This window comes from Armigeres subalbatus, chromosome 1 (genome assembly GCF_024139115.2).
Source record: "Armigeres subalbatus isolate Guangzhou_Male chromosome 1, GZ_Asu_2, whole genome shotgun sequence".
NCBI classification, from domain to species: domain Eukaryota; kingdom Metazoa; phylum Arthropoda; class Insecta; order Diptera; family Culicidae; genus Armigeres; species Armigeres subalbatus.
Window position 1 is genome coordinate 65,723,292 of NC_085139.1, and position 24,184 is coordinate 65,747,475.

Consider the following 24,184-nt stretch of genomic DNA (forward strand, 5'->3'; position numbering starts at 1 on the left):
TCATCATCGCTTGGCCACAGCGGAAATTGACTTCGGTAGTAGAATCACAAGCGCGTGTCGGACTGTTGAGTGGTTGCTGTTAGTGATTCGGAAGGCGCATTATTTACATATATTATGCGGTTCTTCTCAGGACCTAACATTCTATAAGAGGGAAGGTTAAGGATGAATTTGGTTCAAAGTGAAAATTAATTGCTTGGCAATCGCAGAAAGTTTCCGTCCGTAGCACGCGTCGGAGGGAGATGCTGCCACATGAATGACATCAGTATCAGAAATGTGAAATTTTATTTCAAGATACTGATTTGGTTTTGTTGCCTATTAGTGTTCGGAAAGGCGCTTCATGGAGAATAATTCGGTTCTTTTCAGAACTAAAATTTTACAAAAGAGAAGGTTGAGCCAAGAAAATTTGTCTTCAAAGTGCATATCATGATCGATTTGTGATGACAGAACATTTCCATCTGTAACAGACTCACAAGCATGCGTCAGAGGAGAGACTGTAAAATGTATTCGCATGCAGAAATGTACTCCACCCACCGCGCTGCTTCCACAATCACCACAAACGACAGCGGAACAAGCATGTTGCGAACGAAATGGCTCGCGCGCGCGAGAAAGCAGCTTTCTTGTAGTCAATAATGTAAGCCCTCTAGCCCCGCCCCTTTGGCGACTGTTTGAACTCATCCCGATTGACAAAGAGGCGGGACTAATGCGCCGTCTTACTTGATTACAAGAAAGTTGCTTTCCCGCGCGCGCGATCCATTTCGTTCGATATGGCGAGGAAAGCGGCAAGCGCTCTCAGCACCTGGATCTGGATTTGTTGCAGTTTATTGGGAAGGCGCATTATTGTATATCAATCGGTTCTTTTCAGAACCTCAATTTTCCTGAAGAAAAGGTTGAGCAGAATACATTTTCATCAAAGACAAATCATCATCGCTTGGCCACAGCGGAAATTGACTTCGGTAGTAGAATCACAAGCGCGTGCCGGACTGTTGAGTGGTTGCTGTTAGTGATTCGGAAGGCGCATTATTTACATATATTATGCGGTTCTTCTCAGGACCTAACATTCTATAAGAGGGAAGGTTAAGAATGAATTTGGTTCAAAGTGAAAATTAATTGCTTGGCAATCGCAGAAAGTTTCCGTCCGTAGCACGCGTCGGAGGGAGATGCTGCCACATGAATGACATCAGTATCAGAAATGTGAAATTTTATTTCAAGATACTTATTTGGTTTTGTTGCCTATTAGTGTTCGGAAAGGCGCTTCATGGACAATAATTCGGTTCTTTTCAGAACTAAAATTTTACAAAAGAGAAGGTTGAGCCAAGAAAATTTGTCTTCAAAGTGCATATCATGATCGATTTGTGATGACAGAACATTTCCATCTGTAACAGACTCACAAGCATGCGTCAGAGGAAGAGACTGTAAAAATGTATTCGCATGCAGAAATGTACTCCACCCACCGCGCTGCTTCCACAATCGCCACAAACGCCAGCGGAACAAGCATGTTGCGAATGAAATGGCTCGCGCGCGCGAGAAAGCAGCTTTCTTGTAGTCAATAATGTAAACCCTCTAGCTCCGCCCCTTTGGTGAAGGTTTGCACTCATCCCGATTAACAAAGAGGCGGGACTAATGCGCCGTCTTACTTGATTACAAGAAAGTTGCTTTCCCGCGCGCGCGAGCCATTTCGTTCGATATGGCGAGGAAAGCGGCAAGCGCTCTCAGCACCTGGATCTGGATTTGTTGCAGTTTATTGGGAAGGCGCATTATTGTATATCAATCGGTTCTTTTCAGAACCTCAATTTTCCTGAAGAAAAGGTTGAGCAGAATACATTTTCATCAAAGACAAATCATCATCGCTTGGCCACAGCGGAAATTGACTTCGGTAGTAGAATCACAAGCGCGTATCGGACTGTTGAGTGGTTGCTGTTAGTGATTCGGAAGGCGCATTATTTACATATATTATGCGGTTCTTCTCAGGACCTAACATTCTATAAGAGGGAAGGTTAAGGATGAATTTGGTTCAAAGTGAAAATTAATTGCTTGGCAATCGCAGAAAGTTTCCGTCCGTAGCACGCGTCGGAGGGAGATGCTGCCACATGAATGACATCAGTATCAGAAATGTGAAATTTTATTTCAAGATACTGATTTGGTTTTGTTGCCTATTAGTAAAGGCGCTTCATGGAGAATAATTCGGTTCTTTTCAGAACTAAAATTTTACAAAGAGAAGGTTGAGCCAAGAAAATTTGTCTTCAAAGTGCATATCATGATCGATTTGTGATGACAGAACATTTCCATCTGTAACAGACTCACAAGCATGCGTCAGAGGGAGAGACTGTAAAAATGTATTCGCATGCAGAAATGTACTTCACCCACCGCGCTGCTTCCACAATCACCACAAACGCCAGCGGAACAAGCATGTTGCGAACGAAATGGCTCGCGCGCGCGAGATAGCAGCTTTCTTGTAGTCAATAATGTAAACCCTCTAGCTCCGCCCCTTTGGTGAAGGTTTGCACTCATCCCGATTAACAAAGAGGCGGGACTAATGCGCCGTCTTACTTGATTACAAGAAAGTTGCTTCCCCGCGCGCGCGAGCCATTTCGTTCGGTATGTCATGGAAAATGGTAAACGGTCCCAGCATCTGGATCTTGATTTGTTGCAGTTCATTGGGAAGGCGCATTGTTGTTAATCAATCGGTTCTTTTCAGAACCTCAATTTTCCTGAAGAAAAGGTTGAGCAGAATATATTTTCATCAAAGACAAATCATCATCGCTTGGCCACAGCGGAAATTGACTTCGGTAGTAGAATCACAAGCGCGTGTCGGACTGTTGAGTGGTTGCTGTTAGTAATTCGGAAGGCGCATTATTTACATATATTATTCGGTTCTTCTCAGGACCCAACATTCTATAAGAGGGAAGGTTAAGGAAGAATTTGGTTCAAAGTGAAAATTAATTGCTTGGCAATCGCAGAAAGTTTCCGTCCGTAGCACGCGTCGGAGGGAGATGCTGCCACATGAATGACATCAGTATCAGAAATGTGAAATTTTATTTCAAGATACTGATTTGGTTTTGTTGCCTATTATTGTTCGGAAAGGCGCTTCATGGAGAATAATTCGGTTCTTTTCAGAACTACAATTTTACAAAAGAGAAGGTTGAGCCAAGATAATTTTCCTTCAAAATGCATATCATGATCGATTTGTGATGACAGAAGCCCCTGAAACCGTTTACAGTTGATGCAATTCCCAACACAAACATCAATATTCATTAACAAAGTGTTAATAGAGAGACAATTACCTTTCTAAACCCCATAGCACGTATGTGCTTTTCAGTGTTTAACGAGTTTCGGTCTACTGAGTAGAAAATAAGTGAGAAATTAGTGAAGTTAGGAGTGAAAGAAGTCATGTCACAACACATGAATTCAACGTATGTGCGTAACTACCGTAAACGCACGCAGGAACAACAGGAGGATGACCCTCCCAAGCAGCCAAGAACCGCTGCTGAACGAGCTCGGGAATATCGAGCGAAGAAGAAGGCAACCAAAGGTGAAGCGTCATCCACTGCTGGGTGGGACGCTGGAGAAGGCCCTTCAACTCGAGGTAGGAAATCTTAAAAATTGAAAATTTTCACTATAAATATCTCACAATGAAAACAATCACATTTAATTAATAAAATATCACAGTCACTTTATGTTATTCCTATAATAAATAATCAATAGTTTATTTTATTTATATTTCATAAATAATCAACTAGCATGGGATTTCAATTGCATTTCAATAATTCTTGAAATGTTATACCATGTTTTCAACATGAGTTTAATTTTCACTGTGAAATATGCTGAAATTTCTACTCTCCTCGTTCTAATTTTATAGCAGCAAGAATAATCAATTTTGAACAAATGCCTTTTTACCTGGTAAATGGTGAATTGTTCATAATACGTCAAATATTAAATTTTACATGTTTGGAGTAAAATACTTCAATACTACTACTATTTAAAAATTTATTATATTTTCGAAACCATTTGAATCATTCAAAACTTATTTAACAGAATAATAATTTGCCATTTGTAAGCGGCATTTTGTCACATTTTCATCAGTATTAAAGTTTGAAAAGTAGAAAGGACTGAACATATCTCAAGAACCTTTGATGACTGAATAATAAACTTGTTTAAATACTTTGAATTGTCAATTGAATATCAGCTATCCAAACTTTTCACTTTTATCACAAACATTTAATTTACATCGGTTCACTGAATATTATGAGACACACCGAGGCACCAAATATCACAGACAATTTGCGAGATTAAATATTGTGTCAATAAATATATCAGATAGGTATTATATTTTCGACGAAGAGGTAGGTGTTATTATAGTGAAATAATTCGTTTATTGCCAATAACTTATATTGTCATTCATATTCACACTAAGAAAATTATTTTACTATAAACGTGGTCTCCAACATTGTAACAATTTCACGAATAATGAATCTGTCAAAAATGTATCCAGTTTTCCGCGAGCGGTAATGGCCGCCAGCTTGCCTGCGGTTGGTCTCTGATTTGACGTCTGTGGAGGTCAACTGCACCCACCGCTCCGAGAATTCTGACCAATGTGGCATATAAAAAGGTGCTGATTCAGTGAATTCAATCCTTCTTATATACCACATTGATCAAAATGCTCGAATGGTGGGTGCAGTTGACCTCCAGAAACGTCAAACCAGAGACTGGCCCGCAGGCGTGCTGGCGGCCATTACCGCTCGCGGAAAACTGGATTGCGTATTGTAGTATTTCCACCGATGCGCTTTCTTCCCGAAGAAGCCATCTTCCGCGATAATCTCAGCGATGGCGACGTTTCGTTGTGTGATTCACAACCATCTATTGCTGTTCGTGCCACACCGGTACCTATAATGCATAGAGGAGAAGAGGACATCTCTTTTGCTGAGCATGCTAGCCAGGGTTAGTTAGAACAAATTTAAATTCAAATCAAAGTGTTGATAACTCTTATATCCGGTAGAACCATTCGATCCGAATCTAGAAGGAGCATCAGCAGAGTTCAACAAACGTTTTGTTGAAAATCGTTTTGGTTTCCCATGTGGTGTTTGTGACCGGTTGTGGTTTGTAAATGACCTAAAGCCGCTTAACAACGCCGAAGTGGCTGTGTTGGCAAAAGCAAACAACACTGTCGGAACTATTCCAGCATGTAAGACATGCCATGCCAACTTGAAACGCGGTCATGTACCGTCACTTGTCGTTTCGAATGGTTTTCGGTTCCCGGAATTTCCTACGAATCCACCACTTCCACAACTCGATCCGATTGCAGAGCGTTTGATCTCGCCACGGTTGCCTTTCATGCAAATTCGGCGACTGCGTTTTGCCGCAGGTAAATTTTACGTAGTTTCTTGTAATGCAAATATTTTCACTACCATTTGATAACATTTTTAGGGAGCTATGGCATAATCGGACAGGTCATTAATGTACCTGTAGATGTGGATCAAATGGTCAAGGAGCTTCCCCGCCAGCTGGACGATGACAGGGCGTTCAATGTTTCCATTAAGAAGCATTTGATACATAAGTCCGCCTATCTGTCAGGATTTGTGAAGAAGGGGACGATCAAAGCCTGGCTGAAGTACCTGGAGAATACGCCACTGTATCGTCGATACGGTATAACTTTCAACGAGGACCAGTTGAATGCCATCGATTCTGCAGCACAAACTACGGAAGATGTAATTGACACGGTCGAAAATAGCAATGATGTCGAATTGCTTATAGGACAGCAGCAAACACTCCTCTGGAATGAGGATAAGTGTCTGGAGATTGCTCCGGCACAGAACAGAGTTCCGCTGTCGATCATCTACGATGAGCATGCCGAAGAATTATCATTCCCGGATGTATATTTGGGGCAACCGAGGACTTACAATCCGGAAGTACGGGTGACGCCGTATATGATGGCCACCAGTGAACTGCGGCGCAGTGACCGACGAGCTGCCAAGCCCAGGCATGTATTATACGTTGCTATGAAGATTCTGCGTTTGCGGGTATCTGAGGGGCTGCAATGTACGTTCAAGTGTATGGGAACAGCCAATATCACACGGGCCATGCTTGATGATAAGTTGTTCCTGGAGCAGTGCGTCGATCGGAATTTATCATTCCTAAAATCGATTCCGAATTCCGTACAGTACTGGCAACAGCGTAAGAACGATTTGTTCGCCATGATCCGGCAATTAGGGAAGCCAACTATGTTCCTCACCCTGAGTGCCAGTGAGACCAAATGGCCACACCTGTTGCGAACTTTACAAAGCTTGTCCGGTGGGAATAGTGTCATCGACGTTCAGAATCTATCAGCATTGCAGCGAGCCACTCTGGTGAACGAGGATCCGGTGACATGCTGCATATATTTCAACAAGCTTGTAGACGTCATTATGCAGCTGCTTCAGTCGTCCAGATACAGCCCGTTTGGGAAGTTTCGCGTTGTTGATTACTTCAAGCGGATTGAATTTCAACATCGTGGCAGTCCTCACGCCCATGTTCTAATCTGGCTGAACAAGGATCCAAGTGAACCGATCTCGGAGAACATGCCCAAAACAATAGAACTGATTGACAGTCTATGCTCCGTTGATTCGACTGATTTGCCAGACACGTACGCGAACCAGGTGCACAAGCATACGTTCACGTGCTTCAAGCGTAATGATAAGAGCTGTCGGTTCAATATTCCATATTGGCCCATGGACCGTACAAGAGTGCTTTTGCCACTTACGGGGGACGATGGACGCCGGGGACAACTTAGAGCACGATCCATCACGATGCGTAATGTTCTGGAGACGAAATTGTTCGACACGCTCGATCAATTCCTCGTAGAGTGCAACTGTTCATACGAGTACTACCTTGACGTCATTCGCAGCTCGATAAGTCGACCTACAGTGTTTCTAGAACGAGCGATGATGGAATTATGAACGAACCCGTTTAACCCATGGATAGCAAATATCCTGCGGTCAAACATGGACCTCCAGTTTATCCTTGAGGAGTATTCGTGTGCTGCGTACGTTGTCGAGTACGTGAACAAGACAAATCGTGGCATAAGTAGTTTGCATCGGGACCTTGTGAAGCTGCAGGAAGAGTTTCCGGATCAGGATTACAGGTCGCTGCTGAAGAAAGTGAGCCTTAAAATGCTGAATTCGGTAGAAATGTCAGCGCAAGAGGCCGCATGGTATCTGCTCCGCCAGCCGATGTCCGAGGCCAGCCGAAAAGTCGTATTTATTCCCACCATGTGGCCACATGAGAGGACCAAAACCAGGAAGCGTAAGCAACAGATGGATGATGAAGGAATTCCGGATGATTCTGAAGATATATGGACGTCAAATATAATTCAGAAATACGAAGATCGTAGGGATCTTGAGGACGTCTGTTTGGCTGAATTCGCTGCTTACTACACGAAAGCGCAAAAGTCGGCAAACACCTACAATCGCCGTAACATTGCACGCGTATTGCGGTGGCGTGCGTACGCTATGACAGAGCTCGACGATTACAAGCGTGAGATGGTTTTACTATTCCTTCCATTCCGTAGTGAGATGTGTGATGTGCTCGATTGCAACAAGTTTCTACAGTTGTACGATGAGCATGAAACCGTCTTGATGCAGAAAAGAAAGATATACGACTGCGAGTTGAACCTGGAACCAGGGACAGAAAAAGTCATTTCAACTACACTCAAACAGCTGACATCCAACACACAATCAAGTTGCTAGTCCCTCCCGAATTTGAATGTGCAAATTAATAGGACGGCATGTGCACGAACAGCAGCAAGCGTTGACTCTCGGTGTCAGCGTTGTTTTGTGCGGTGTCAAAATGAATCTTCAGCTTGGCGCATTGATATTCAATTTGAAATATCAAAATATGAATATCATTTCATACTGCGGTGCATGCATTCAACATTTTGAAGTCAGATTCCGAAAATATATGCATCTGTTTAGTATATAAAGTAAAATAATCATCATTTATCGGTGCAAATCAACCGCAATTCGAAATATTCATTTCAGCCCCAGTAGATATTCGTTTTTTACGCTCGATTATCAATCGGCTATTGAGGATCGGGTGGTTAATTTGGTATGGAAGTTTGACAGCATGCTGCGAGATGTTCGTGCCTGCATTGCCGAGCGTCTGATCAAAACAAACACGAATCAATGACGAAGCTGCCTATTGAGCATCGATGCAACTGATAGTAAAACGAAGATTTCCGTCCTTGCCTGGAACACACTGTCGAACAATATTTGCGTATGTGTGGTATGGAGGCTGATCAGGATCAGGAAGCCACCACGGACAAGCACGACGAGTACATCCGGGCGATAAACATGAATCCGAACGACGACGACATACAGAACCTGCCAATTCATGCATTGAACGCCGTGGTTAAACAGCGGTCCAATGTCATGAGCAAGCAGGCTTACTGTGAACTGGTTCGAGCCACGAATCCTGAACAGCGTTCGTTGATTCTGCACGTCATCCACACAATGCATAGCTTCGACGATAACGACAAGCCGATGCAAATCTTCTTCACGGGTCCGGCTGGTAGCGGCAAAACGTTCACCTTGCGAATACTGATGGAGACATACAACAGGTTCAGTCAAGCACATAATGCACAGAACAACGCATATGTTGCTTGTGCTTCGACTGGCAAAGCTGCTGTTGCTATTGGCGGAACAACGGTCCATTCGGCTTTTCGTTTAACCATGTCCCGCAGACAAAACTCCAAGCTGAGTTTTGAAACGCTCCAGCTGTACCGAAATGCGTTTGCACATGTTCAGGCAATCATCGTCGATGAAGTCAGCATGATCGGTGCCAATGTGTTAGATACTGTTCACGCCCGGCTGCAAGATATTAAGGCGGAATATGACGATCCATTCGGTGGCATGAACATGATTCTCGTTGGAGACTTCCGGCAACTTCCGCCGGTGAACGCTAGATTTGTTTGGAAACCACCAGCAAATTCTATGCACGGTGCCGTACTCTGGCAATCGTTACGATACTTCCCTCTCGTCCGAGTCATGAGGCAGAGTGACGAGCAGTTTTCTGCCGTACTGACGAAGATTGGAAATGGTGAACGATTGACAGGTAAAATTTAAACTAATTATATTCTTGACATTATTTCTAAACAGCTAATCTAATTTTCAGACGAAGAAACCAAGCTGATCGAGAGTCGTTTCCGGACAGTGCAATGGTGCAGAGAAAACGTCCCGAATGCTGTACGTCTTTTCCACCGTAACATCGACGTCGACCAGTACAATAGCGAGGTACTGATGGAAACGGACGGCGTGGACTGTATAGCTGAAGATGTGTTCTCTGGATACCGGAACAATGAGCAGCTAGTAAGTGCCAGGAACAAGCTTCATAAGATGAGTGTTGTGGAGGCTGGTGGCATGCCTTATCTGCTGCGTCTTACTCTCGGCATGCCGTACATGGTTACGACAAACGTTGAGGTAGATGATGGTATCGTTAACGGTGCGATCGGCCAACTCATGCACATCGAGCTGAATGAAGATGAACCAGAACAGCGAATGGTTCGGCTTTGGTTCATGTTCGAGAACGAAGCTATAGGAGCGACACGAAGGGTAAAATCCAGGCCCTTAGTGTGTTCAAAGCCAGGCGTCTTGCAGCCACAATGGACACCGATTACCAGGCGGTCCGCGAACATCACCCTCGGTAGCATGAAGTGCAAACGAGTTCAATTCCCGATAGTTCCGGCGTGCGCTCTAACGGTACATAAATCACAAGGTGGTACATTTCCCCAAATTGTGTACCGTTATGACAGAGGACAGGAGCAACAACTTGTATATGTTGGCCTCTCTAGAGTGTCGTCTCTGGAGGGATTGTTTCTGACTAATGCCAAAGATGAATTCAAATTCCACCATGCAAAGGGAAGCGATTCTCCGAAGATGAAGGAACTTCGCACCGAAATGCAGCGTTTGTCAAACCACCGACTAAGCACAATTGCCGATGACATTATGCAATTCGTAGCTGGTAAAGGTACTGGTGTTGTACTAGTGTCAATGAATGTGCAGAGTCTTGGTGCTCATTCACTTGACATCGCTACGGACCATGTACTCACTTCTGGCGATCTTCTGGCGCTTAGCGAAACCTGGCAGGAGGATAATGGAGCATTGTCCGGAATCGCAGGATACACATGTGTTGCCCAAGCCAAGCGCTCTGGAATGCGGGCAGCAGGAGTGGCCATCTTCCAACGCGATGCGGGATCCACTTGTGCGATTGCCCACACAATGAAGAAGCTCAGTGATAGTTACGACGAGCAACTTGGGCTTGCCGACGAATACGGTGACGTGTGCGCTGCGGAGGTGCATGTTATGGGTAGTTTGACGCTCTTGATTTCGCTGTATATTTCACCAGGTAGGCTATAAAATACTTTCGTAAAGTTTGACTTTCTCTAAAATGCCAACTTTTATTCAATAGGTACGACAACCAAGCAGAAGAAATTCTTTTTGGCGCGGAACCTTATAATGTACGCGACAATGAGCATGCCCATAGTTGTTACCGGCGACTTCAACATTGATGTATCAAAAGAGGAGAATGCTGAGTTCATCGACTTCATGAAGCAGTACCTCTTCTTGGATTTGGTATCGGACCCTTCGCAATCAACCACTCTTGGTGGAACATGCTTGGATCTTACATTCACGCGAAATATTGGTGCGGACTGTAGGAGATATTGTTCTTACTTTTCATATCATCGACCAATGCTTTCGATACTTGCTGCGCCGTCTGGTTAGTTTAACGATATTATAGAAGTAATGACCGTTATACTAATTACCCCGTATATTTTCTTTCAACTTTCATTAGAATCTCAGTTAGAATGAGATGTGTCGTCATCATCAACTATCCGCAGCCAATCCCATGCCAAATTCGTTTGTTGGGTTCCTTCTGATAGCTCGATCCATATCGGTAATCTTCATCTATGGCCCGGGTCTGACGATAGCGTTTCGTTCGCATCACAACCATTTTCTGCTGCCGGGGTATCTCTGCCGGTTGAGGGTCTCGGCCTTCCTCCGGTTGAGCTCTGCCTTGTTCTAGCTAGACGTGACGCTGTCAACTCGGCGCTACATTTCGGCAATGTCCGATCACCTGGAAGCTGTTCTATTCAACACAGTGTATATGGTATGTTTATTAAAACAAGCAATTTCACAACAATCTATTTCAATTATTCAATTTCATAAACCTCTTTACAGATATAACAATGTCAATGTTGTAGCTAAATTTCCGGTGCTGCGGTCAACATCGCCTTCAAACCACTAGTACAACAAACGACCCTTCGAAGAAGCACCATCCTCAGAGAACATCCATTCGCAACACTTAAAATGGCTTCATACAAACACAAACCAACGGTCCTTTTCAGGGCCACCAAAATTGTTGACGATAGAGAGAATGTGGCGTACCTGAGTTTATGATAACCTGTTTTGTGTCGCGTATGTGAAGTCCACAAAATTTGTGCAAAACCATGTATTCGGAGGATTTTGCTTGATTTTGCACACATTTTGTGAACTACTCTGGTCAGTTCAATCGAGATTGATACTCTGCGTATTAGATTGTACTTGGATGTTTCCCCGAATGTCTGAATGTTCTGAGTTAAGAAAATCCCCCTCAATTTGGATTGCGATATCCCTATGCTTGTTGTAGACCGCCTTTCCTCGTGGGAATTTCTGGTTTCAGTGGTGCGGAAGTTATTATTATTGTATAACAATGTCCGAGCAGTTATCCTATTGCGATATTGAAGAAGTGCCTTTCACTCAAGGTAATCGAATCCGGAGCTAGTGTCTCATATACTCATACTTTAATTATACTCATGTTCTAACCAACAAAACCATAATACTTTAGCTAGCACTAATCTCAGAACCATAATCATTTCCAATGCGTATTATGTTATAATAATATCCTTACGTTGTCCAACGTCTACCTTGCGGTCGTGTCTTGTACACAACCCTTCTAATTTTTTTTTTTCGCGGAATTGTGGAATTTCATTCGGATATTAATTTGAGAGTTCCTCCAAGATATCTTCCAAGAATTCTTCCAGGAATTTCTTCAGAACAAACGTCCGGGAATTCATCCGGTAATTTATTCAGCATTTCATCTGGGAATTTCTGCATTATTTCTTCCTGGTATTTTTTCCGGGAATTCCTTCAAACATTTATCCAGAAATACCTTCATAAACTTCTCCAAGAATTAGTTCAGGACTTCCTTGTGAGAATTCTTCCGGAAGTGCTTGTGGGATTTCCTCCGGAAGCTCATCCAGGAGTTTTTCCAAGAGTTCCTCCTTCAAGAACTTTACAGGGAATTCCTGGAGGATATATGGCAGGAATTTTACGGGAAATGGGATTTCGGAAGTTCCTCTAGAAATTCAACTTCGGGTATTCCAACGGCTGTTCCTCTGAAAACTCCTCCGGGAGTTCCAGCAGTAGCTACTCCGGGAATTCATTCAGGCTTTACTTGGGAATTTATCTACAAAATCCTCCAGAAGATCTTCGGAGAATTCCTCTGGGAGTTCCTCCGGGAGATCCTTTGAGAATTCTTCCAGGATTTCCTCCTGGAATTCTTAGGAAGTTCATTTGGGAGTTCATCCAGGAGTTCTTACGAGAGTTACTCTAGAGATTCTTTCTTTAAGAAATACCTCCAGAAGTTCTACCGAAAGTTCTTCCGAAAATTCCTCTGATATTTTTTCCGCAAATTCATCCAGAAATTCTTCCGGGAGCTCCTCCGGAAATTACTCCAGGAGTTCCTTCTTAGAGGAACACTCGGAGGAACTGCCGTAGAATCTTCCTAAGGAATGCTCATAGAAACTACCGGTGGATCTCCCGGAGAAATTCCCATAGGAACTGCCGGAAGAGCTCCAGTAAAAACTCCCGGAGGAATTTCAGGAGGAACTCCTAGAAGATTTCCTAGAGGAATTCCCAGAGAAACTATTGGAAGAACTTTGAGAGGAATGTCCAGCTAAATTTCTGAAGAAGACCGAAATGATTTCCTGAAAAAAGCCTGCATAATTTCCTGGAAGAGCTACTGGTGGAACTCCCGGAGGAATTACCGGATAAACACCCGGATGAATTGCCTGTGGAATTCCCGGAGGAACTCTCGGAAGAATTCTTAAAATAACTTCCGGCGGAAATTCTGGAAAAACTCTCGGGAGAATTTTCAAATGAACCCCCGAAGGAAACTACCAGAATAATTCTCGGAAAAAATCTTGGATAATTCATCTTATAGACGAATCTCGTCTAGCTGAAACCTTTCTAGGGGTATGTAGCTGGATCATCATCATCATCAGAGGACCTCCCGGAGAATACCTTGAGCAGCTCCCAGAGAAATTCTCGGTGGAGCTTCTGGAGGAATTTCTATATAAATTCCTGAAGAAGCCTGAATGAAAGCTTGAATGCATTCCCGGAGGAAATTCTGGAGAAATTCCCGGAAGAATTTTCAAAGGAACCCTCGTAGGATCTGCCGGTAGAACTATCGGAATAATTCTCGGAGAAAATCCTGCAGGAACTCTTTAAGGAACTGCCGGTGGAATTCCCGGAAGAACTCCATAAGGAATTTTTGGGAAAAAAAAACTCCTGGAGGATCTCCCAGTAAAAATTTTGAAGTTTCCACCGGAATTCTTTCAGGATTTCTTTGTGAATTAATCTAGAATTTCCTTCGAAAAATCCATTGTTGATTTCATTTACGGTATAATTTCTGTATAAATTTTCGGTGGAATTCCTGGGTCCCTGGATTATGACCGATGTGGCCGGAAAGAATCCGAGTGGGCCAGGAACCCTAAAAATATCATTTTCATCATTTCTTTCTAAAATCATGAAGTTTGAAGTGTCGCACGATCTATTTTGAATTAATTTAGAAAATGGCCATTCCGTAGGTCCCCGGATTGTGATCGATGTGGCCAGATTGAATCCGAGTGTGCCAGGAACCCCAAAAATATCTTTCCCACCATTGCTTTGTCAAATCACGAAGTTTGAGGTGTCGCACGACCTGTTTTGACTTAAAATTGTAAATAGCCACTTATTCCGGGGACAACTGACCCCAACGGAATCTGGAATAATTCTGGAACCATACTGTGGATAGCCTCGACTAGTATAAATGGAAAATTGGGATCCATCCGGATAGAATGCAACTTGTTGTGAAAGAATCGGTCAAGAAATTCGGTTTTTACAGCAGTTTAGATTTTTGAAAGCCCTTAAAAACAGACGTTGGGGACGGAAAGGTTAAAACAAATTAATCCAAAAATTGAAAAGTTAAAAGTCTACAAATCTAAAGATCTTAATTTTCAGATCGATTTCTGATGATCAAAAATCAAAAATCTAAAAATATGAAAAACAAAAAACCTTCAAATTTTAAAACCTCAAAGCCGGCAATCTAAAGATAGGCAAAAAATTCAAGTCCAGAAATCCTAAACCAAAATTTTAAAAATACCTAAATGAAGATTAAATAAAAGAATCTAAAAACTAAAAAATATAAAAATCCTAAAATCAATGTTTGAAATTTGCAAAATACAAAAAATAGGAATCCATAAATTTAAAACTCTAAGAAACTGAATGTTCAAAAATCTTAAAACCTTCAAATCTACAGATTATTAAATGGCCGGAGTTCTTCCAAATTACCCCAAGCGCCAACAAAAAATACCCATTTTTCTGCCCAATCTTTCGTTTAGCAGATTTCATTAATCGTACATAGTATCGGATATCCTTTAACTCTATAGCTGAGGATATCCTAGTTTTTAAAATTAGGATTTTTAAAATTATAGAATCAAAGATATCCGAACCAAAAAATGTGAAAATCTGTTAACCTAAAAACTGAAAAATCTAAAAATCTGATAACACAAATAGCAGAAAATCTAGAAATTTAAAAACCCAAAAATCCAAAAACCTTTAATCATAAAATACTGCAGATCAAAGATATGACCATTTCTGTGGGAATGGTCCGGGATTGGCAATGCATCCTGAAACAATGCCGCTTTCGTAGAACATCTTAATTATGAATTTTTCTACTCATCATCTTGGAGTTTATTCTATGAGTTGATTCATTCTATTCACATTGTGGAAAAACACCATTCAATATTTTAAAGTCAGAAACATTAAAGAGAAATGTAAAGAATATAAAAAACCAGGGATTTATCATCGAACTATCATAAAATATACATCAACGTATTACTTGATTTAATCCGCAGAATGAACGATGATACAGTACCAACCCTGGCAGTAATCCTACCTGCTAGACAGTAGACATCTATCACACTTCATTGAATCGACTATGTATTATCAAACCGGCATTGTTCCCTTTAACGACCCTCTTCGAAATCAAGCGCCGGAGCGTAGTCATTCACAGTAAGCGAACCATCAGTGCTAATCCTTGCTCACGAACCCCTAACGGTAATGGGAGTGGTACCATCTGGCCACCTCCTGGATGATGTGGATGCAGCCAACAAAAAATACATAACAATACACTCCACTCTGGTTAACCAACGAAATGGTTGCCATCAACCGGAAAGCCTTCAGCCTCTAGCCTATGGAGGAGACGCGAGTCCCATTTTTCATTGCCAACGACCATAAAACAATAGGCTCTGCACAGCACACCACAACCCGAGCCCGAGCAAATGATGCTACTCAATGAGAGGTTTGTCCCATAAAAGTGGCCGCCACAGTTCTATGGCGTGGCAGTCCAAAAAATGGCAACCAGGGGTAAAGTAACTCATAATATCGTAAATTTTTATACAGCCGCTACCTTCGTCGTGCTATCCGCTTCTCTCAACGCCGGCTTATTGCCTGATGGAAAATGTGTAAAATTCGACAAAAACAAACAACTTACGAGTTTTTAGAGCTTTTTTCCCGTTCTGTAGGCTTAGTTTCAATGCATCATATTGGTGGCGCCTAAGTTCGTTCTGCAGAAGCCAAATTTTTGACAGCAGTGACGTACCTAGGTCTCGTTGGCTAAGGTAATAATGTTTTAGTGAAGGCAGAGGCACCCGATGATCTAACACAATGTTAGGTCTTGCTTCTACTTTGGAATGTACTGAATTTTTCACTTTTTACTATTCTGCAAGAGAAATGAAGATAGAATTGAAGCACTATTACTACTTGATATCAATCAACATCAAGGCAAAAAAAATGGAATGAAAAATCCAGTTAGGATAAAGTACTTCTAGGTCCGTTACAGAACTAAAATGCTACGCCAGTGGGGGGCTGTAAACAGTATTATCGAAGGATATTTACTACCGCATCCTATTGATACAAGGATCAAGCCGTCAGCGTCGTCATCATCGACAAAAGTAAGTGCCGGCATCGGTACTAAGGGAATTTTACTGCCCTCACAACATTTCTCAACTACTGGGAAACTACCATCGTTCTACAAAATATTGAAAATGGCTGCCGGCTAACAACCCCCAGACGATTGCCAACTTCTGTATCAATAACAACTATGTACTTAAACTGCTATGCTTTTCTCGTACCCCATAAAAGATCCAGTACGTGTACTTGTGCGTATACCCTCTGTTCGTCATCAATGGCTGATCGGACAAATTGATTAATTTTTTTACTATCCATCTTCTCCATGATGGGTACTTTGTATCCGCCGCTCAATGTTCGCAGTGTACACACAATCGCAATCGCAATAATAATCAACCGGGAGGGTAATAAAACCGGAAATAGAGAACGATACGAATGTGGTGACAGCATCCATCAGCAATACATAACAACGCACCAAACGGTATGAACTGCTGCTGCTGCATCCCCCTTTTCGCTGTCAACACTTGCACTTTGCTTCAGCATAAGTGCCATCAATCATATCCGTTTCATTGGGTATCGGTATAGGGTGGGATCGGTGGCGGTCAGACAAACAGAGTTACTGCGGCTTGAATTGATTTTTCTTTTTTTATTTGTTTCTGAATTGCAGGTTGGAACCGAGCCAACGGTGTTGCATCCCACACACGATAACCTCCATTGGGCGTCCAAGGACCTTAACATACAGGTGAGATTGAAAAGTGTGGAGTTGAAATGAAAGCTTATTATGCTCATACAATTAAAATTATCATATAATACGCATCTTTGGTTATGTTTATTGGTTTCACACAATATGTTCGTCCCACAGTTTATTACTTTGTACTACAGAGCTGTTATCCGTGGCCAAATTGATAGGCTTTCTCCTGCGGAATACTTATGTTACAAGCTAATCAGTGAGCAATCAATGAGATCTTATTTATAGAATTCAAGGTTTTGCATACGTACATCATGAATCTCATGAATCAAAAAATAATGTTCACTATACACGATTTAAAGTTATTATTTGGCCATAACCAATGATCCCATAGTCCTAGCAAATCAGTTAACAGTAATTGCCTTGAAAATGGGCAAGAGTTTTTACGCATTTATGGCGGTGATGCCATGATCGTCGAAGCGAGCGATAAAACGTCGTACGCAGTAATCCTGAAGAAGATGAGAGGGAACCCGGCGCTAAAAGACTTGGGTGAGAAAGTGGTCCAAGCTAGGCGTAACCAGAAGGAGGAGTTGCTGTTCGAGTTGAAGCAGGATGCCACGATCAAGAGCGCGGCCTTCCGGGAGTTCATTGCCAATTCATTGGGCAGTGACGGTAACGTAAAAGCTCTAACGCAGGAAGCAGTGCTCGAGTGCAGAGACCTGGACGAGATCACAACGAAGGACGAACTGAGAATTGCAAAGGTTCGAACAGATCCTGTTTATGTAGGAAATATGGTGAAGAAGGACACGTTGCTAGGGACTGCACGGAGCAACCAAGGCATCAGCAAACCGGAGGACGAAAACTACCATACGACAGGTGGTTTCTAATGCTTTGCATACAAGAAGGCGATGGCGGGCCGGGATTAATGGAGACACCACACAGTAACTGTTGTGGCAGTCGGCAACAGAAGCAATGTGTGACGTGGCAGTTATTGTTGAACCGTATCGGATCCCTTCTAACAACCCAACAACTGTGTGGCGGATTCATCAGGGATTGTGGCTATCATAGTGATGGGCAAATTCCTTATTCAAGAAGTAGTAGACAGCTCAAGCGAAGGTTTCGTTATATCCAAAATCAACGGGACCTTCGTGTGTAGCTGCTACGCGCCCCCAAGATGTACTTTGGAGCAGTATAACCGGATGCTGGACTCACTCACGGAGAAGCCGATCGGCCAGAAACCGGTAATCGTCGAAGGCGACTTCAACGCTTGGGAAGTGGAGTGGGGAAGCAGACTGACTAATCCAAGAGGTTACAGTTACGACCTCTCATAGATGCCACGGGAGGTTTTGGAATTGTTAGTGTGGAAGGTTATAACAGTAGGAATCGTTTTGGTAGAACGTGAAACACAGAAAGAACTAGGATAGAAATACAAAGTAGGAAAGGGACGAGCCTGGAATTGAACCCACGACATCCTGCTTATAAGGCAGAAGCGGTAGCCACTAGACCACCGAGCTCGTCTGCAAATGTGTTTCTGTATATATGTGAATGGGCGAAAATGCCATTCAAAATGTTCAAATGTTTAACTGTCCTTTAGCATAAACAACAAGCCATAAATTTTTGCCCAATTTTTCCTTGGGCGAGTTTATTTGTCGCCTCGAAAGGTTGGAAAGGGACGGCAGCAGGTCCAGCGCACCGAGTTATCCTTCGGAATTGTGCAATCACGAATGTGCACGAATAAATTTTGGGAAATGGCGAATCTCAGGATCGTCCGGGATTCAGTTTCCTTAATCTGAGATTCTGCCATTTCGTCTGTGAACAGTCAGCTAATCGGAAGTGTGCGCGTTTGTAATTTATTCGTTTTTTTGTATAAAAAGTATGTTCCAATTATAGAGTGATGTAAAGTGCATGTAATTAATTGAATATTTTTTTCGTCCTTAGATAAGAAGAAAAGTGTGCGTAGTTAGAGATTGTGTGCGATATTTAGGTTAAAACCAAAATGAAAAGGTAATGTGCGCTATATGTGCTGTGCTGTGCTTGTGCTAAGTGTTCTCTTTAGCCGTTTGGCTTCTATTTCGCAGCAATTAAAACTCGCACCCAAGCGTTCGAAAGCCTTCCCAGCAACCGTCAACCCGCTGGAAGCCGGACGATCCACCAACATATCGTCCGGGCGAGGCCCAGGGGACCTCCACTTGGACAGGGTCCGTAATTCGGTCCGTTTATCGTACCGCCAACCGCCATCACAAGCTGCCACCGCGTGTCGCCATCGCTGCATCGCCGTTAGAGCGGCCAAGCCAACCTCCATCTAGCAGGCGCTTGGCGTCATCGTCGCCGCTCGAGACGGGCACATTGACCTGCCCGTAGGTTAACGACTGGGCCGGTAAGCCATCCAGAATCCGATGAGTCCATCCAGTGGAAGTTTTCTTTTTTGTGGATTGGGGCTTCCGCTGAGGACGCCTTGGAGTTGTTGTTTTTTGTCCAGTCAAAAGACTGAAAGAATGCACCTTTAAAAGCCATTCAGAAGAATTTGGTGACCGTGAAAGCGTGCGTGACGAATTGCCGCCGCTAGAACTTTTTGTCATTATGAGCGCAGACTAGCCCACCGATGCGCTGCTAGAAAGTGATGTCACACAAGAACACAAATGCTGGGTAGATACCTTTACGTGGTGTGTTACGGGGTAAGATCTACCACGGTTACATTGCCAGCTACAGGCAAATCCTGACCCAACGAATACCTTCCTCATTATCCAACTCCGTGGTACTTATGAGGGTGTCGCTAAGTCGGTGGCCGCTCGTTAAGTAAGTACTACATCAACACTTCCTTCCTCTCCCTAGTTACGGTGAAGATGGGCGTGGCCAGGAGTAGTAATCCTCATGCTTTTGTCATTTTTGTTTAAGACTGGAATCAAGGACCACTCCCCTTCTTGATTTCTGATAGCATTCTAGATAAGGATCTCAAAAGTAAAACATGAGTATCACTAGTGTCCAATCTACGAATTACACCGTAACAATGCTAATGCTAATGCTAATGCTAATGCTAACAAGAACACAAATAGCACATGAGCACATGAGAACTAGACAGGGAGAGAAAACGCACACATAGTAGGGACAGAGTAGAGAGGACGAGTACAATCTGAACATGAATAAAAATGAGAAATGAAACCAAATACATGTACAGAACCCCCCCGCTTACGGATTTCCGGATAAACTGATACGGTTGATCAAGGCGACGATGGATCGGGTGATGTGCGTAGTTCGAGTTTCAGGGGCATTCTCGAGTCCCTTCGAAACCCGTAGAGGGTTACGGCAAGGTGATGGTCTTTCGTGTCTGCTATTCAACATCGCTTTGGAGGGAGTAATACGAAGGGCAGGGATTGACACGAGTGGTACGATTTTCACGAAGTCCGTCCAGTTATTTGGTTTCGCCGACGACATTGATATCATGGCACGTAACTTTGAGAAGATGGAGGAAGCCTACATCAGACTGAAAAGCGAAGCTAAACGGATTGGACTAGTCATCATCACGTCGAAGACGAAGTACATGATAGGAAGAGGCTCAAGAGAGGTCAATGTGAGCCACCCACTACGAGTTTCTATCGGTGGTGACGAAATCGAGGTGGTTGAAGAATTCGTGTACTTGGGCTCACTGGTGACCGCCGATAACGATACCAGCAGAGAAATTCGGAGACGCATAGTGGCTGGAAATCGTACGTACTTTGGACTCCGCAAGACGCTTCGATCGAATAGAGTTCGCCGCCGTACCAAACTGACTATCTACAAAACGCTTATAAGACCGGTAGTTCTCTACGGACACGAGACCTGGACGATGCTCGTGGAGGACCAACGCGCACTGAGAGTTTTCGAAAGGAAAGTGTTGCGTACCATCTATGGTGGGTTGCAGATGGCGGACGGTACGTGGAGGAGGCGAATGAACCACGAGTTGCATCAGCTGTTGGGAGAACCATCCATCGTTCACACCGCGAAAATCGGAAGACTGGGGTGGGCCGGGCACGTAGCCAGAATGTCGGACAGTAATCCGGTGAAAATGGTTCTCGACAACGATCCGACGGGAACAAGAAGGCGAGGTGCACAGCGGGCAAGGTGGATCGATCAGGTGGAGGACGACTTGCGGACCCTCCGCAGACTGCGTGGTTGGCGAAGTGCAGCCATGAACCGAGCTGAATGGAGAAGTCTTTTATGTGCAGCACAGGCCACTCCGGCCTTAGTCTGATGATAAATAAATAAACCCCCCCGCTTATCCGGACCTCACTAATCCGACGACTCGTTAGTGCGGATCTCGCTAGTTCGGAATTTTCCGGATTAAAAAGTATCAACACCCATTTAAACACATTATGCTGTCAGTTTTCAAATTTGTGCTGTGATTTTGTTTTGGTTTATTTGTATGGATTTGACAGCCGGATTAACGAGAGAAACCTCGATAGTCCGGCCATACATTTGTCGGATCAGCAGGGGTATACTGTAAACCTAAAATCTATTTCGACTGTTGTTTATAATAAATGTTAGTTCTGTCCCAATTCCCTGCTGTTTGATTGATTTCTATGTGTTGTACGTCACTTCGCGTTTGTTTGTTTCGAATCCCGTCCTCCACCATATGGGAGTGTGATGTAAGGGGCAGTCAGTCCACTTTCTATGTGTTGTTTGTTGCGTAACGGTCGGTGGTTCACGGGTAAACCCGTTCGGTCGTTGGCTCGATAGCTAGCTGAAACGATCCGTAAAATTTCTTGTCGAGGAGAATAAATGGACTCGCCCTAAGGAGAGTCTCGTCCGGTCCTGCTAGCTACAAGCTAGCAACGAAGGAACCGTTGTTAGTACCGTTAGTTGTGCAACGAAGGAACCGTTAGTACATTTCGCAGAGATGTCAGGGAGTCCATCATCGACGTCACGTTCTGCAGTTCGTCGCTGGTGAGAAACATGAACTGGAGAGTTAGTGAGGACTATAGTGTTGAAACACGATTACCGACGCTACGGCCGGAGATTAAGACTAGCGGGTAAAAATGGAAGACGAAGGACTTCGACAAGGATCTTTTTATCGAAGCACTTCGAGCAGACAGCGGCCCTACAAATCTCGATGCAGATAAGCTGACAGAAACTCTTGCGAAGGCATGCGATGCGACGATGCCAAGGATACTGGAGGCACGAAACTCTTGCTAGTCTTCGTGCTGCGTGTCTCAGAGCCAGAAGCCGCTTTCAAAGAGCAAGGTCTGAAACAGTAAGAGAAGAGCGCAAGGTAATCTTTTATGAAGCTAGATCGGTCTTCAAACGGGAAATAAAAGTCAGCCAATCTAACTGCTTCAAGGAGTTGCCAGGAGGACGACGGTGGATGCAATCAGGACGGTCATTGATGTTTCAGAGAGAGCGGCCAAGAACAAGAGGCACGGCAGTAGATTCTGCGCTGTAGTTGTAGTGGTAGCAATGAGGTTATTTAAAAAATATTAAAAAATTAAAGTTAAGCAAAATTCAATATTATTTTAATGTTATACATCTTTGCATATCACAAATTCTTGAACATGCGATGTAACCAAGTTATGAAAGCTCAGTGCGTATTGCTGACAATTCGCCAAAATGTAGGCAATTATATTGCAACTAATGAACTTGAAGGCATTAATGGTAAGACATGGCAACAAGGTATGAATGGCACGAATGGAGTGTTAACTCATCACTAGTGGACCATGTCTCATATGTCCATAGATATGAGTAAAAAAAGGTAAGAATGTTTCGAATTTTTGGCCGATGTGTTGGAACGCATCGAAGGTGGGACGTACACCTGGGCGGAGATAGAAATGTCGTAAAATTCCGATTAATCGATCACTTTCGATTCTTGTCGATTATTGAATCGATCAATCTTTGGATAGTAATCGATTCAAAATTAATCGATTATCACAAAGATGAATCGATTAATCGAAGTAATCAATTAATTTGCGACATCCTTATGATGTCGTAAAATCCTGATTAATCGATTAGTAACTAATCGATTACTCTAGATTCCTCTCGATTATTGAATCGATTATTCGTTGGGTAATAATCGATTCAAAATTAATCGATTATCACAACGTTGAATCGATTAATCGAAGTAATCGATTAATTTGCGACATCTCTAGGCGGAGACTACCATAGCGTAGTGCCCATTCCTGGACCAGGACCTACAGGAGTAGGTCCAAGCGGCGGAGGACCTACAGGAGTAGGTCTGTTTTCCCGGTGGCATTGGTAGGCAACGGGTAAGCGGGTGGCACCGCCCCTGCTGGTCGAAATGTCGCCGGAGGTAGCAGTTCCCGATGACAATTAAGTCAGAGAGCGGGTAGAACTGCTCTCTACTTAAATTGTCGTTCGGAGGTAGCAGCATTAGCTCCGATGAGGAGCTTTGGTTGGTCTGGTCGCGACAATGGCGCAAAAGGTAGGTTTGGTAGGCTCTCCGGTGGAAATAGACGGAGAGCCGAGGAAAAGATAAGACTCCGGTTGAGGAAGACGGAGATCTGAAGAAAGATAAAGATGGCTCTCCGGTGGAGATAGACGGAGAGCCGAAGAAAAGATAAGACTCCGGTTGAGGAAGACGGAGGTCTGAATAACGATAAAGATGGCTCTCCGGAGGAAATAGACGGAGAGTCGGAAAAAAAAGAAGACTCCGGTGGTGGAAGACGGAAGTCTAAGAATAAAGAAGGCCCGAATGAATTTTTTAAATTTGGATTGGTCGTTAAAGATTTGGAATGAGCTTCGGAAATGATTTAGACTGGAATGGGAGTAAATTAGATTTGTATTTATATGGATTGAATTCAGATAAAATTAAAACAGATTTGAAAGGATTTGGTTGTGATTGAATTAGGATTTACAACATGGTTAGCCTAACAAGTGATCGTTTCCAAATTATCCATAGGGATTCTATGAGCCTGGAAAGCTCGTGAATTCGGATTCTCATGTTTAGTGTGGAAATGTTTTCAATAATTAGGCTTGTCCATGAACTGTAATTGCAGTGAAATCGGATTGCATTTTCATTAGATTAGATTTGGATTCGAGTTGAATGGATTTAAAATAGATCTTGATTGGATTGGATTTGGATTGGATTTGTATTAGATTAGAATTGGACTTGGATTGGATTTGGATTGGATATAAATTGGCATTGGATTGGATTTGGATTTGCATTGAATATGGATTGGATTTGTTTTGCATTTGGGATTGGAGTTAAATTTAATTTGAATTGGATTTGGATTTGCATTGCGTGTGGATTGGATTTGGATTGAACTCCAATTGG

General features: G+C 43.2%; 2 protein-coding genes across 2 annotated transcripts in view; both read left to right on the forward strand.

Annotated features, from left to right (window-relative positions):
* LOC134226509 (uncharacterized) overlaps positions 1-24,184 on the forward strand; it is a 952,521-nt gene that overhangs the window by 815,365 nt on the left and 112,972 nt on the right. Inside the window, exon 6 of the mRNA XM_062707335.1 lies at positions 16,903-16,977. Within this exon, the coding sequence (XP_062563319.1) occupies positions 16,903-16,977 (75 nt within the window). The remainder of the gene's footprint in view (positions 1-16,902; positions 16,978-24,184) is intronic.
* On the forward strand, positions 8,256-10,835 carry LOC134216197 (ATP-dependent DNA helicase PIF1-like). Its single transcript, XM_062695152.1, has 4 exons — positions 8,256-9,081; positions 9,142-10,371; positions 10,435-10,743; positions 10,819-10,835. Exons 1-4 carry the CDS (start codon positions 8,256-8,258, stop codon positions 10,833-10,835), a joined length of 2,382 nt encoding a protein of 793 aa, XP_062551136.1.